The sequence below is a fragment of the Oryzias melastigma genome, linkage group LG6 (genome assembly GCF_002922805.2).
Source record: "Oryzias melastigma strain HK-1 linkage group LG6, ASM292280v2, whole genome shotgun sequence".
Classification (NCBI taxonomy): Eukaryota; Metazoa; Chordata; class Actinopteri; order Beloniformes; family Adrianichthyidae; genus Oryzias; species Oryzias melastigma.
The window spans coordinates 30,029,872-30,045,604 of NC_050517.1; the positions used below are offsets into that span (position 1 = coordinate 30,029,872).

Consider the following 15,733-nt stretch of genomic DNA (forward strand, 5'->3'; position numbering starts at 1 on the left):
AGGCCTATCTAGTGCAGGCCTATCTAGTGCCCTGGATTCTAAAGGTAATTCGGACACGATGATCACTACTTCTCTTTCATTTTTCTAATACCGGACATGACGTCACCGCTTTCACAAAGTGAAAAAACTAATAAAAACGAACATTTAATGACGTTTATTTATGACTCCACTGTGTTCTGATGGTGAAAATGTGAATACTTTATTCAAATATTACATATAAACATGTTTTATTGTTTGAAATTGTTCGACCGCAATGCATTGTGGTCTGTATGTGCTAATCTAGTGACCATCAATTTACGCTAGTTTTTCTGGGAAATTTCCTGAGCACTCGATTTGGAATTAGTAGATTCAGACGGCACTAAAGATGGTGAATGCACTATATGGTGATTAGGGGGAATTCAGACACAACCAGCATTTCACAATAATTCCTATAAATCAGCACAAGTTGTACAGAGAACTCCATTCAGAGTAATAGTACATTTAGACACTTTACTGCAAAAGTCACAGAAGTTGAGATCAAAACGTTTTTTTTATGTAACATAACAACGATCAAACATATAGAGACAAAATGGAAACGTATGAACCCAAAAACAAAGTAAAGATAAAGTTAAAACGATGTGAAAAATGTCTAAAAAAACAGACGCAGCTCCACTGAACCAGAATGTTCCAGATTTGTTCAGAGGATCCGAATCGTTTGTCTTAACCTGAAAATGTCAAAGATGAAAACTTTTTGAAAACTTCACGATCATTTTTGAATGAAAGTGATAATAATTAATCAATCAATAATAGGATTAAAAAGAAAACGTAAGTAGGGGTGGGATTATATAAGTTCTCCTCTGCCCACTCCTTTACAAGACTTTAGCTAATAATTACGAAAATTCATGAACCAAATGTATTTCCTTCTTTCTGTAATGAGCCTGAAATATTCGTGTGTTTTGTCTTGTTTTGTTCCCAATCTATAAACCAATCAATCAATCACGTGATTTCTGTTTTTCACAGCTTTTTAAACAGGAGAGCGTCCTTCATCACCTCGTCAAACTCCTCCCCCTCGTTTACAGGTGAGTAGAGGTCGTCTGATCCGTCGGCGTCCTCCGTCTGCAGGCTGTCCTTTATCAGCTCATTCATTTTACTGATGAGTTGACTGTAAATACGTCAGCAAAGGTTGATGTAAACTCAACATACAAACGTTAAGTACTGATAGATCAGAACAGAGTCCCAACAAGTTACAGAGGAACGTTTCTAATCAGAACATTTTCAGCTGCTTCTCGTGTTTATTTCTGCTGTTTGGAGTCCAGGTCAGTGACATGTTAGTGTTCTCACATCTGATTATGCTGCGGTGACTATTCTTTCAGTACAAATTTTACAATTGGACTAAGTGGAACTTGAGAATTTTTAAAGGTATTTAGAGTGGATCGGTAACTTTCTGAGATCCATCAGGATCCCTGTCAGACACTTGGTTCAGCATTTCCACTCATTTCCAGAAGCTTTAGCTTCAGGAGATCTCTGGTGAGAACATGTTCCTCCTTACGCGTGTTCTTCAGCAGATCTCATGGCCTTGAAAGCACCGCTGAAGCCTTCCAGGTGATTCTGGGAGCCCCGCCTCCTTTTAAACACCTGCATGGGACAGAAAATGAATCAATAGAAGATTTTTGAATGCAGGCCAGGTTTATAAGTATTGCATCTTCTTTGCATACATGTTTATCTTAAAACTACCCTAAATGTGTGTAACAAAGCTGTTCCTGCCTGTTTACTTTAATAATAAAGTATAATTTGATAGCTTAAAAACTAAATAACATTCACACACATAAATGTGAATTTAATTCTAAAATACAGCATTTAGATTCAAAACCATTTAATACAATAATCCAAAAGTAATTTCAATACATTTGAAAAACTAAAAATCAAAAACGCTTCCAGATTCGTTACAATGGATGGACTTGGTTTTTTAAACTAATATCCAAAATATTTTTAAAAACATTTATATATTCAACGTGTTTGCATTTTTTTAAATATGTAATTTAAACTTTTTCCAACTATTTCTGGATTACAAATGTTGTTCCAGGTTTGCTAACATGCTAATTAGCCTGCTAGCTAGCTAACTTTCCGTCGGGACGATTTTTTAAATTTCTTCTTTGACTTTGAAAAGTGAATTTTCGGTCAAATGTCTCACCTCTTCTGTTAATCCTGCGCTCTTTCTTTCCCCGCCAGAGTTCCCGTTTAATCCCGATTAGCGACAGTTCGGTGTTTTCCACCACAGCTCGTGCATCTGCTCGGGGGCCGCGCGCGCCTTTTCTCCCTCCTCTGGCGGCGGGACATTCCAGCAGGAAGCTGAGGAGACTCCCCGCTTTCTTTAAGAAAACATGTTTTTATTCTAATGGTAAATCTAGTCAGTTACTATTTTGTTTTCATTTTTATTTCGCAATGAAATTAGCTTCAAAGTTTGAGCCTACATTTCTATTTCGCTTTGTTGATTTCTGAGCGAAAATAACAAAAACTTCAAAATCTGCAGGTAACTACAATGGTTGAAATGTTCTGGAATGCTTAAAACAGTTGATGATTATTATTAGTAATAGTAACATTATTATAGCTCTGGCTGATGCTTATAACGCGCGTTTCCGGTTAGTCCTTCACAATAAAAGCATAGAAGTAGACTAGTTTCCGTCTTTTTCAAATACAAGTTTCTTTGTAGATAAAAATGAAATATTGATGAATATTCTCATTAATGCAGGTTGATGTTGAGTCATGGTATCTGCTCTTCTTTGTTGAAATGTTTCACCACTCCTCCTCTTCATCACACTGATGAAGCCACTTAGGTATTTGTTCATGAATGTCATCCTTTTTGCTTCATTTTAACTAAAAAGGTGCATCTCTGCTCAGCATATGCAGGAAATAGATGTTGACGTGTTGGCTCCTCTCATCTCCGGGGATGAGGACATACAGGTGACCTTTCTCAACACTTTACCTGAAGAAAACTTCAGAGCTGCGTCACGAAGATCAACCGGGAAAAGGTGAGACGCTCCACATTCGTGTTCAGGGAAACATCTGACAGGGAAATCAAAAGATGACTCAGCAAATGGAAAAGGTTTCTCTGCTCTCCTAAGTCAGTCTTTACTGAAGCTTCTCCTCAGAAATAAATCAGTTAATTCCTTCAATAAAAACACATTCTGTCAAAAAAAAAAACAGTCACGGATTCATCAATTCAGCATGAATTTGCTGTGTTTTGGTTTTTAGTGTAAATTCAGCCAAATCTGGCTTTGAAGAAACAAACATTGTCCTCTAAAATGTTTGAACATTTATATAATATAGTTATTGAAGTAACTTTTAGTAATCATTATTATATATATATATTAATGAGATGAAGCAGAAAGTGCTTTACTGAACAGAACAATCCTGAATAAACCATCTTGTCTCTAGAACCTGAACTGTTTGGGGTTCAATTTCAACAAAACCTCCTGGTTCTCCTAAACACAGAAACAAATTCTCAGCATAAAAAACCCTCAAATAATAAGGTAAAAAAAATCCATAAAACATTTGAAAACCGAAAACAAATCTTCAAATCATCTCTGGAAGGTGTTACAATAATCAGTGCCAATAATAATGACTAAAAACATGCGACCGCATCTTCATTTAGGGAAACTTGGTCCATGTAAAAAAATAAATCTAAAACAGCTTTAAAACTTTTTTTGTTTTATGAAGCTACAGAAAAGAGCCTGAATTGAATTTCATAATAAAATGAAGTTTGGCCTGAAGCAGACCGTTTAAGAAGACATGATGTTCCTGTCAATGGCCCGAAGGTGGCGCCAAAAACACCTTTTGTTGTAAAGACGGTTTCCTGAAACAAATCAAATAATAAAACAGTTTGACAATGTCTTATAAAAATCACAGTAAAAAATCATTTAAATTAATTAGATAATTTGCTAATTAATACATTTAAGAACTTCCAATAGTTTACATTAAAATAAATAATTTCAGATTATATGTTTCAAGTTATCTAAAGAGGCCAATCGTATCACTAAGTCCCTTTCTTTAGAATTATTTAGTAAGAGAACTTTTCCTGACCATTTTCTCCTGTGTAATATTTTGTCAATATTATCACTAGGATTATTATGCTTATTTGGAATAAAAAATTGAGTCATTAAATCCGAATAATAGCTTATATTTAGATAACATCAAATAATTTCCCAAACAAGCCTGTAGGATGTTTGTAGATCGATCCAAAACAAGAATCCACTAAAAGATATTTAAGCTTTCTGCATGTCCTTGGCAGAAAACAAACTAAAACAAAATAATGCTAAGGAAGAAATGACAAATATAACGATTATAATATGTATGTATGCTTTTGAATGTCAATTATTTGATTGTACTGGTAATATTTTACGGATAAGATCGTATTCCATTGATTTTTTTTCTCAAAGTCCATCGATGTTAACAAACGGGACTAATAAACAATAAACATGTTTGGACATTTCCTGTCAATCAGGCCAATCCCCCGAAATGAAATCATACTTTGTGTCAAATTTGGATTTTTACATTTTGTATTTATGTCAATGACTGTAAACTGTGCTAAACTGACCTAATAACCAGCTCAAATTATTTTTGATATACAACAATGTTGGATTTGCTTCAAAAATCAATATACCTCTACTATTATATACTATATTTATTAAATATTATTTTTGGTTTTTGTGTAAAATGTAGGAGTTGCTCCACAAACTGCAACTGTGAGGAGAAAAGTTTTGTTTGAATAAAAGAAGAATGAAAATGTTGACAGGAAACTTCTCAACAGAAAATGATAAGAATTTTAGATTTTATCATTTATTTTATCAAATAAATGATTTGACAAAATATTCCATAAACTGAATTCTGTTAGGATTAGAATTTTATTAAAGACCGTAAATTAACGCTAGATGGCGGACAAAAGACACACAACTGCGGGCAGATCAGGAGAGAGGCCACGAAGAAGAGAGTTCTGGGTCACGTGGTAGTTCCCAAACCCGGAAGAGACCCGCTTTTACCAAAACAAATCAGCTTTGCCGGAGGCTGATTAAACACCGTACTCGTATCAAGATGGAAGGTAAGTCTCCTTTAACGGATACATATTTAATCTAAATACATTTCGGTTCGTTTGTTCGTTTTCGACTGTTTCACCGCAGAATGTCAAAGCTAAGGTTAGCATGTTAGCTCGGCTGTTAGCCTAGCCAGGGGAGGCTGTCGCTGTCAAACAGCTTGTTGTAAACTCGTTCGTTGATGTTGATACAACTTTACGGTTCGGTTACTGTAGTGGTGCGGGGTTTAGGGTTCTGGTTCTGGTTCTGTCTGAATGGCTGTAATTGTTTTCTAAGTTGATGACTAATGTTGTCAGGAATGTTCTCCATCAGACTGGGATCAGCAGCACTTCCTGAACTCCAGGATAACTTTCTGCCTTCATAAAATTCCCACGTGAATTAAATGTTGGCGTTTGATTTTATTTTTCAAAACATCCGACAATCATTCATTAGAATAATTAGTCTCAATAGTGTGATAAATACCCAGAGGCCAGATAGATTAAAGAACATTTGCCTTCTTTTTTATTTCAAAGAATTCTTCCTCTCTCTCACAGCTTAGTTTAACATATCTTTTTTCTTTTTTTCCCCCTTTTTGGTTTATGTTTTCGTTTTACCATTTTCTTTGATCACAATCTCAGTTAGCATTAAATAGATACAATTTTAACACTAAAAATGACAAAACTTCTTGTCTTGTTTTTGACTTTATAGTTTTAATGAATATGTTCAGACCATTTATGAATTATTTTTATGCAATTTTATTTTCTAAAAAAAGAAATAGTCCTTCTCTTCAGGTGACTGAAACTCCTTCTCATGAGGGAATTTTTCAGCAAGAAACAGAAATGAAAATAAAAGGCTTCATAAACAGTATGAAGACTCCAAAAGCAGCTGAGACTGATTACAAATCAAGACAGGAGTTCCCTAGAAAAAAATATTTTGGGTTTAAATCGTGTTGTGACTTTCCCTCCGTTTGGATTCAACATAATATACTGTATACATATATTTTAATTAACAACTATTGTTTTTCTTTGTAAAAAATTTGCTGTAACTTGATTTTTTTTTTCTTTCTTTTTTTTAATCTTCCGACCAAATTTGTCTTGAGTCAGAAATCAGATTTTGTTTTCTGGTGTTAAGAACTTGGAGCATCAAACCACACACAGCAAACAGACGAACAGCTCTCTGAGTTTGTGTTGTTTCTCTGTGAGTTCAAGCTTGTGGTCTCCCAACAAACACCGGCTGATGTTCTACAAACATTTTGACAGCTTGGATTCAGTTGTACTTTATGCTAGAGCTAATTTCCAAAGAAAATGTTAAAATAAGGTTCGTTTTTGTTAAACATATTCTGTCATTTGTCATTTTTGCTAAAGAAAGTAAAAGCAGGGAGAAAAAATTGATTAAATTTGAATTTGTAATGAAAAAATCAGAGATTACATTTTTGTCCACATCGCCCATCACTGTTCGGTTAGTTTGATGTTTATGTACATGTGAGTATATGAGCGTTCATGGGGATAACTTTGGTTTTCTGTTTTCCTCCTCTCTGTAGACACACTTTTTCAGTTACGGGTAAGTCCTTCTCAACGTTTGATGGTAAACTGATTATTGGTCACAGAATCATTAACACCTTTATATTCTTTGTCTTAGTTCACATCCAAACAGCTGGAGCGACTGGCTAAGAAAGCCGAGAAAGAGTCTGAGAAGGAGCAGGCCAAGGTTAAGAAGGTGGGACAGAATCCTGCTTACAGGAGCCGACTTCTGCACAGATGAAATCTGCAGACGTTATTCCAGCTGAAGCTTCTCGCAGGTTCAGAGTCGTGCACGGAGTGTGTGAATGACGTGATGACAGCAGGCGGTGGACACGGCGTGGACACGGCGTGGACACGCTGTAGACATGCTGTAGACACGCTGTAGACACGCTGTAGACATGCTGTAGACATGCTGTAGACATGCTGTGGACACGGCGTGGACACGGCGTGGACATGCTGTAGACACGGCATGGACACGGCGTGGACATGCTGTAGACACGGCGTAGACATGGCGTGGACACGGCGTGGACATGCTGTAGACACGGCGTGGACACGCTGTAGACATGCTGTAGACACGGCGTGGACACGGCGTGGACATGCTGTAGACATGCTGTAGACATGCTGTAGACACGGCGTGGACACGGCGTGGACATGCTGTAGACACGGCGTGGACACGGCGTGGACACAGAAGTTACGTTCTCTTTTGAAACTGTTAAAAATGCAGTGAAAAACTGTTGACAGTAAAGTAATAGTACTAAAATTATTTTTAATTAGTTTTCAGTCAACACCACAGTGATCCTGCTCTGGCTGTCACTAGTGTCAGTAGTAGATGATAAACACTTTCTAATATTAGGATTGTTGTTTTATGTGAATCGTGACCGACGGTCTCCTAGCAGCAGTTCTCCTGGTGATATTTGACACCCTGAACTTTCTCACGTCTTCTTGGTTCTGGTGTTTTCTGCTCACGTGACTGCAGTAACACTTCCACCAGCAGGGGGCAGCACTGGGCTGAGCAGGGAGGGTGAAAACTGAGCTGCTTCCTTATTGTGAGGTCATGTGATTGTTGTGATTTCATTAGTAGGATCAGTTTCAGCTATAATTCTAGATTTGAGAAGTTAAAATGATTATTATCAACCTCAGCTTAATCCATCCGTTTGTTTTAATATTTTAAACCAAACAGTCTTAGAAAAATAAAAATATTCCTCAAAAATAAAAGAGCTTAAGAATCTGGAGCTGGATATTAATTATTGTCATAAAACAGGACTAGTGACATTCGAATGAATGTATTTTCATATCCAGTCATTTCTTAATGTGGTTCAAAGGGGATTTCCAGAGTAAAAAGAACAAAAACACATTCCTGACATTTAAGACGGCTCTCCTGTTGCTGCGTCCTCCTTCCTCGCTGTGTTTCAGATGTATTTGCTATTAGCCTTCCTCGTGTGACACTTTGTGCCTCCAGCTGTGAAAAACCAAACAGGAAAGACCAGCTTGTACAGAGGAAACGCTCACAGGTCGAATAGAGCCACACAGGCTGTTAAAATGAGGTCAGACCTTTTTTAAGCTAGTTGTTGACTGGGAGTGATTTTTATATTTATCTATTTTCAATCGGAGAACATTCATAAAAACATGTCTGACCAAGATGATCGTTGGAAACAGAATTGAATGAACTTCATTTAAACTCTGAAATGATCCAACATTTCCATGTTTCTCTCCAGGCTCTGCAGCAGAAGAACGTGGAATGTGCCAGAGTCTACGCCGAGAACGCCATCCGGAAAAAGAACGAGGGTCTGAACTGGCTGCGGATGGCGTCCCGGGTGGATGCAGTGGCGTCTAAGGTCCAGACGGCGGTCACCATGAAGGGGGTGAGTTGCTGCATCACATGCTGCTGCAGGAGGAGAACCTGTTTGTGATCCTAAACTGAAACATTTTCACATCGTCAGGTGGCCAAAAACATGAGCCAGGTGACCAAAGCCCTGGACAAAGCTCTGAACAGCATGGACCTCCAGAAGGTCTCTGCTGTCATGGACAAGTTTGAAACCCAAGTTCAGAACCTGGATGTTCACACCTCCGTGAGTGCTCGTTCACGTGACCTCCACCTCTCAGGTGTGCTGCTTCCTCTCAATCCCTGTTTCTGCTCCTGGAAAAGGTCATGGAGGACTCCATGAGCTCCGCCATGACGCTCACCACGCCTCAGGAGCAGGTGGACGACCTCATCCACCAAATAGCAGAGGAGGGCGGCCTGGAGGTGATGGACCAGCTCAACCAGCTGCCTGCAGGCGCCACCTCGCTGGGGGGGGAGAGCACGCGGAGCCAGGACAAGGAGGACCAGCTGTCCCGACGGTGAGTTCAGGTTCCCCTCCCCCTCCAGCATAGATCTACCGCCATGAAAACCCGGTTTTTACCGTGTTCATCTCACAGAGGACGACATAGATGAAGACAATCCAGATTCAAACCTCATTTCTGACTATTTCTTTATTCAAACTTTATAGTGAATCAGATGAAAAAATGTCATTTGAAACAACAATCAGCAGACTCAAGTCTTCCTGCTCTGCTCCATTCTGATCATCAACTCCTAGACCAACTGATCCATGAACGTCCTTGTTTTCCTCTGAGCTGGAATCTGGATCAGGACTGGATCTGGATCAGAATTGGATCTGGATCAGGACTTTATCTGGATCTGGATAAGGACTGGATCAGGACTAAATCTGGATCAGAACTTGATCTGGATCAGACCTGAATCTGGATCTGGATAAGGACTGGATCAGGGCTGGATCTGGATCAGGACTGGATCTGGATCAGAATTGAATCTGGATCAGAACTGAATCTGGATCAGAACTGTATGTCTGGTAGCTCCAGCATTGCTTATCATTTTTCTTGCCCCAATAACGTGAGGCTGGGGGTGTGAGGGGCTGTAAGTTAGAGGCAGAACGTGTTACCCCGGGCTTACACCGCCAGCGTCACGGCTTCGTCGCAGGAGTGGACTAGCTACAGCCGATGGCTTAAACCGGCTGCTGCTCCAGGTACAGCCGATGAAAGCTCAGCCCAGACAGAGTAGTGCTGGATCTCTATGATCAGCTTCTCGTCGTCCGTGGTTATGACTGACGACGCTGTGCTGCAACACACTTTGAGTAACCCAGACGCAGGACGTGAACGCCCGCAGTGGGAGTTTCTCTCGCTCTTTTAATGTTTCGAAAAGACTACGGCGCACGCAACGGAGCCGTGACGCTGGCGGTGTAAGCGAGGGGTAAATAAAGGGATGATGGGAAATTACTCTGCAGCAACAGTCCCGCCCACAACTCAGAGGTGAATTTCTGATGAGCTCCTGCCGCTCTGCAGAAACTATGTCTTAGAAAATGACAGTTTTTTTTAAATTTTGGTTAAAAACGGCGTCATCATAATGTAAAACAGTGGTAACGGTCTTACAGCCAATCAGAGGATGACTGGAGGGGACTTTAAAGGATAACCAAACACCAAATCAACTTTATCCGTTGATCTTTATAAATGGGGCTTTAAAAGTGCTGTCTGTTGGTCATTGACACATTTATGACAAAGTAAAATAAACTTGTGTAATTCTTGAATATTCATGGTCTAAACCCGCCTGTGTGCTGCCCCCTACAGGCTGAATCGAGCTATTACAGTTGAATTTTGAGATTGGTTAAATCATTTCAGTCCTGTCATCATCTGCGGCTCCAGTAATGATAACGGCCGTGACCCCCGGCCCCACCCCTCTTCCGACTGTGGGCGGAGTCAGCCTCCAACTTCCTGTTTGGTTACCCTTCCAGCTCCAGCTTCAGATCAGGGATCTCCTCTTCACAGATCCAGTCTGTAGACGTGGAGTTTGGTCATGGGGGGTTTTCGTTCAGTTCAAATAAATAAGCTTTTAGAAATATAGTTTTAGTTGGTTATTTTTTCCAGAGTTTTTGGATAATTGAATCAAATAAAACAAAGAAGTTTGTTTTTCAGCTGATTCTGAATCTGCTCTCTGTAAACATTTGTCCCTCGTTCGCTGTGATGCATCCAGCTCTCACAGTGAACTCCGTCCTGTCATAGTTCCTAAAACGGCGTGTTCTCCTCTCCTCCCCCACAGGCTGGCGGCTCTCAGAAACTGAAGCTGCAGGCGTCCGCTCCACCACGGCGGCAGCAGGAACTGTGTGTTTCCAGTGAACTTCAACAGGAGGAGCTCATGGGTGTATTGATTACCTTCCTCCTCTCTACTATAAATAAATCTACACAAATACTGCAGAGAGAAGCAGAGGGGGCGGAGCATCTTTCTGGTTCACCTTCCTCGCTTCGATCCGTCACCTCCTTCCTCCACGTTTCCTCCTCTCAGATCATTTTACTGTTTCTCTAGAATCACCAGATTTTGCTTCTACATGTGTACAAAGATCAATGTTTTAAAGAGTTTTAAGAGAGCGAGTCGGAGGCGGAGTCTGTGATGTCACATGGTGGTGTCGGAGGAGTTCCCGTCCTCACTAAAACACCAACATGGAGAATCTGCTGCATTTCCTCCTTCATCTGCTCTGAACACTGACATCTTTCTGGTTTGCTTCCTGTTTTCCTCGTCGTCTGATTCCCGTTGGGGAAAGCCTTACGTTGGATGTGCTGTAGATGCTTCCTCCTTCAGTGCCTGGAAGACGGAGATGAGCTGCAGCCATGGAGCCTCTCATCGCCCCGTCTGCAGCCCGCTCACTCCTGGGGGGTTGGACTGAGCCAGACCCCCTCCTGATCTTAAAGACTTACTGGATCCACATCAGGAGCTCCAGGTGTTCAGCAGAGTCCAGTTCTGTTCCTGCTGATTCACCGTCTCTGTGAGCGCTGCTGTCAGGTGTGGGCGGGGTCACGCCGCCACCTGTGAGCCTGGATGAAGTTTTCCGTCTCTTTCATTTAATCACAGGAGGTTTATTTATATGCGAGTTCTGCACTTTTGTTTTGTATATTGTGGAAATAAAATGGTGCCCTCTGACTCCGCCCCTTGTTAGACTTCATTAACCCAGAACAGACAAAAGTGTCTTTTTTGGTTTTTCCTTTTTTGACATAAAAATGGTTTACTTTGTACTAAAGTAATAGTTTTACCAGAGCAAAAAAGTAATAGTAATAAAGTGTAAAAATTAAAATTGGCATTTGGAGGAAACGAGTTTGATTTTCTGGTCAAACAACAGAAAACATTTTCTGAACTTGAAGGTTTTAGAACACAGGAGGCGTGTAGAATAAACGCCATTATTTAAGATTCGGTTCCAACCCTAAAAGTAAAGCGAGCAGAACAGATGTTAAAGCATCGCAAAGTTAAAATGATCTCTGATGACTTTTGTGAGTTATCTGCTAAATTTCTACATAAACATTTCATCTGTTTCTATCAAATAATCCTGAATCCCTTAAAAAATAAAGATGACTTCTAGGAGTTTGTATCATTTCATTAAACCATAAATGAAGATTCACTGATCCGTTCATAGTGTTTAAATACTTCGGTTCATCATGTCATAAACGTGTTGTGTTCACATTTGAAGGATTTTCATTGGATGCTCAGATCATTCAACCAAACGTGGCGTTTCTGGAAACCAAACTGAATCAGAACTAGAAAATGATTAGTCGTCATTTTTCTTTCGCTCTCTCTGATCTACATATAACTTTATTAGATTGGAGTTAAAGGCTGCTTTAATCCTCTCATCCCGGTTACCTTGGTAACTCCAGGAACATTATGCAAATCAGAAGCTTAATTAATCCCGAGCTGCATCTGTGGTTCTGCAGGACGGGTTCTGTGTCCGTCTTCAGGACTGTTGTTGGATCAGAGGATCATGAGCTCGTTTGCAGCACGAGGCTGAAAATAACATTTGGTTTATGAATATTCATGGAGAGGCTGCGGCGTAAATGCAGATGTGATGTTTCACCTCCTGCTGTCACTTGTGTATTTCTGACTTTTGAAACGTCTGGAGGTGCAGACGGATGTCAGAGCGGCTGACGCACAAACAGCAGGTCGTCATGCGTGAACGTTCGGCGAGGACTCCCCCGCCTGATCTGTTCTGGCCTGAGCCGAGCTGACAGAAGGAGGACACGCCATTCATGACACGGCAGCAGCTGACGAGCCAGCGCCCTGGAAGTGATTCTGTGTTTCATCCCAGCCACAGATAAGCCTTCAGTGACCTCACACTCATGTGAGGAGCACAGCTGTTATGAAATCAAAAGGCTTAAGAATGGAAGTGTCTGCCAGCAGGAGCCCTAAAATAGTCCTGACGGCTCAGCGGACGAGGAGTTCCCCGTCACTGTCCTCGGATCAGGTTCTGTTTGGGTGTGACGAGCAGAGCCGCCCTTAACAAAAGTGTTGTAACAGGAGATTGTTGTTCTGCTAAAGGCTGCTGAACCGGACTAGACGGTCCGTGTCACAGAGTAATTACCAATCAGAAGTCACGGATTACGTGGGCGATCGAGAGGAACAGTCCTCTCTCTCTGTCTAATGAGAACATGGAGGTGACGACCGTTTACCTGCAGATCGTTCACGTCATTAGGAGAATTAGAAAAAACAACAGGGATTATTGATTTACAGTCAACCTTATTTCTGCAGATCATTCACAAAAGATTGGAGAAAGTGTTGATACAAATGTTATTCAACCTTTTTCATAACTTCAGTAGTGGCTTTTTTGTCATTATTAATCTGAAATACATACTGATGATGAATTTCACTATATTTTTTCTTTCTGGAGATAATACAATAAAAACTTTAAGAGACATTAGAATCATACCTGACAGTTTTTTATCATCATATTTCCTTTTAGTTGCTAAAAGTATGAATGTTAGCTAGCTTTTAGCCTCAGTAGCAACTTATCGGAAATATTTTATTAATGGTGTAATATTTAAAACACATTTCTAAGGTACATCTTCAACTAAATACTGTTTGTGAAAGTAAAAAAGAAAGTAAATTGTATATTTTATGAAAAACGTGTAAACATGATACAAAAGATCACCTTTTAGCTAAAAGTGGCTGACTAGCTTACACATTGTTCTAACAAAGCTTTGATTTTGCTCATTTTAACTATTATTAAATAAAAATCTATTAAAAGAGAGAATATTTATTTGGTTAGATTAAAAGATACAATATTCAATCAACATGAGACAGGAATTCTCTGCTTGTATTGAAAGAAACAACTAGAAAATTACAAAAACCAAATGTTAGCTTAAATGCTAGTATAACCTCAGGATACTTAAAACAATAATGTTGCTTGACAAATCTAAATTAAGTTCTTAATCTTTCAAATTCATTAATATCTCATTCAACTCAATGGTAAGTATTTGATTCTTTTTGGTCACTGGTCTCTTCTAGAGTCAACAAGATGACAAAAACAACCAATCACTAGATTTTTAGATTTAACTCACCTTTTTCTGGTTGTTTGAACAGAAAGAGGGAGAAGAATCCCAATCACACTAAGTCAGATCTGCCTTTTGAGAAATGCCAATCCAATTGGTACTTTCTCATTTAGCTCCCCATTCCTAAATACAGGCTTTTTTTGCATTTTTACAAGGATGATGAGCAGTAAAAGGCACAATTTGTAAACTGTGAGGTCCCCTTTGCTCTTGCTCCCCTTTGCTCCCCTTTCTGACTAGGTGGCTAATAAAAAGGGTAAATAAAAGAGCGAGGCCTCCGTGTGGAGCACAAGCTCAAGATAGATGAGTCTTCTGGGGAAGTTGGGGTTAAAGGAAGGAAAGGTGAGGATCTTGGAAATGAATTGGGGCATACATGGATATGTCAACTTTAAAGGGCTGTAACTCCTAATTAGTTCATCACACAAAATACTTTAAGGGCTCTAAATGACATGTCTGTTAAGCCTTGGTCACAACTGTCCTTAAGGATGGACACGAGTAAGGCAAACCTGTATGGGGCAAGCAGGTGACCCCTGCAAACTATCCAGATGGTAAACCGGTTGGTGAGCCACAAAACGAGAATGTTCATGCACATTTTTTTCTATGGGTGTTCTGCATGTGACAGGCTGTAGCAAACACTTGTATAACATGTAACTTGTAGGTGAGATGCAGGCGTGCCACTTGGGTTTTAACTCCCCTAAATCCTGTGCACGGTGAGAGGAGCCCGTTGGTGCTGTTCAAGTAATAAGTGTGTGTTTCTTGCATGTAGCATTAAATTTTGCTTCATTTTTAAAAGAATCAGAATTGACTGTATCCCACAACAAATTATCCTGATTCAACTTTATTTATAGAGCACTTGTGCTGATACAGAAACATCTCAGTGATTTACATAAAAACATTACAATAGTAGTAAAAATAGTAATCATAGAAAAACAACAACACTCATTCACATTCTACAAGAACAGTCCATGAAATCAAATTAAAACATAAGCAAATGTGAAGACAATGTAAAAGCGAGCTAAAAAGTTGAGTTTTGATGTTTTTTTAAATTAAAAACCTCACCAGGATGAGGTCCTCACGACCTCAGGAGGCTGTTCCTCATGCTATATATATATGCAGTATCTATACCCTATAAAATTCTGAATAAAAAAAACAATGACATAAGTCTAAAATGTGCACATCATATTATATCGTGCACAGTGATATTAGGGTGATGGTTAGGCTATCACACAAGCTATAGTGGATATTTTTTTTTATTAATGTTTTTAAAAGATTTATTTTTGCCTTTTTTCATGTTGATGAAAACATTTCTGTTTTTTGTAAATTATGAAAGTGACAGTTACTTGAGGACTTTAGTTTGAACCTTTTCCAACACTAAATGTAACATCCACCAATTCTCATAAAATGCTGATTTTATGAGAAGTTTTTGTCCTTTAACCTGTTTATCAATCACTCCTGCACGTTTATACTTTATATATATATGGAGTCACTCGACCTTGATGTCATCAGATTGTTCGCGCGCTCCTGTGTTTCCATGTCAGGTAATCCCTGCTGCCCCCCCAGTGGGTAGAAATCACGGTGTTCCCTGATCCACGTGACCCCTCTGTTCATGGAGAAGGGCGGCTGACGCGATAGACCGATCCGATTGGATTAATGCGAAGCTCCGTCAATGTTGCCAAGGTTACAGAAGGGGGACCGGAAGTGGCGGGGTTTCCCTTTAAAAATAAGTCTAGGGGGTAAAACTAACATTTCAACAGGAAGATTAGTCCATTTTTACATGATTTTTACTCAAATTGGGCAGTTTTTTTTTTTTTTTTT

The 15,733-nt window shown here is 39.6% G+C and overlaps 2 protein-coding genes and 1 long non-coding RNA gene across 3 annotated transcripts in view; 2 read left to right on the plus strand and 1 right to left on the minus strand.

Moving 5' to 3' along the window:
- Positions 1 to 1,053, plus strand: part of LOC112152814 — a 9,345-nt gene extending 8,292 nt beyond the window's left edge. The window contains exon 3 of the long non-coding RNA XR_002920396.2: positions 1,000 to 1,053. This is a non-coding gene — a long non-coding RNA (uncharacterized LOC112152814). The remainder of the gene's footprint in view (positions 1 to 999) is intronic.
- Positions 1 to 2,348, minus strand: part of LOC112152808 (charged multivesicular body protein 4b) — a 3,387-nt gene extending 1,039 nt beyond the window's left edge. Inside the window, exons 1-3 of the mRNA XM_024282605.2 lie at positions 2,171 to 2,348; positions 1,529 to 1,614; positions 1,030 to 1,141 (exon numbers count right to left, since the gene is read on the minus strand). Of these exons, the coding sequence (XP_024138373.1) occupies positions 1,030 to 1,141; positions 1,529 to 1,551 (135 nt within the window). The 5' untranslated portion in view covers positions 1,552 to 1,614; positions 2,171 to 2,348. The remainder of the gene's footprint in view (positions 1 to 1,029; positions 1,142 to 1,528; positions 1,615 to 2,170) is intronic.
- A 526-nt stretch (positions 2,349 to 2,874) lies between these two features.
- LOC112152807 (charged multivesicular body protein 1a) lies at positions 2,875 to 11,528 on the plus strand. The gene is made up of 8 exons (XM_024282603.2): positions 2,875 to 3,008; positions 4,908 to 5,074; positions 6,586 to 6,605; positions 6,684 to 6,761; positions 8,281 to 8,427; positions 8,506 to 8,634; positions 8,712 to 8,905; positions 10,653 to 11,528. Exons 1-8 carry the CDS (start codon positions 2,881 to 2,883, stop codon positions 10,672 to 10,674), a joined length of 885 nt encoding a protein of 294 aa, XP_024138371.1. The 5' UTR covers positions 2,875 to 2,880; the 3' UTR covers positions 10,675 to 11,528.
- The last annotated feature ends 4,205 nt before the right edge of the window (positions 11,529 to 15,733 follow it).

Excerpts from the sequence above, each read along its gene's own strand:
- LOC112152807 (XM_024282603.2), top strand. The coding sequence starts at position 2,881 with ATGCAGGAAATAGATGTTGACGTGTTGGCTCCTCTCATCTCCGGGGAT. Across the intron at positions 6,606-6,683 it reads ACACACTTTTTCAGTTACGG|TTCACATCCAAACAGCTGGA; the intron begins GTAAGTCCTTCT and ends TCTTTGTCTTAG. Across the intron at positions 8,428-8,505 it reads CGGCGGTCACCATGAAGGGG|GTGGCCAAAAACATGAGCCA; the intron begins GTGAGTTGCTGC and ends TCACATCGTCAG.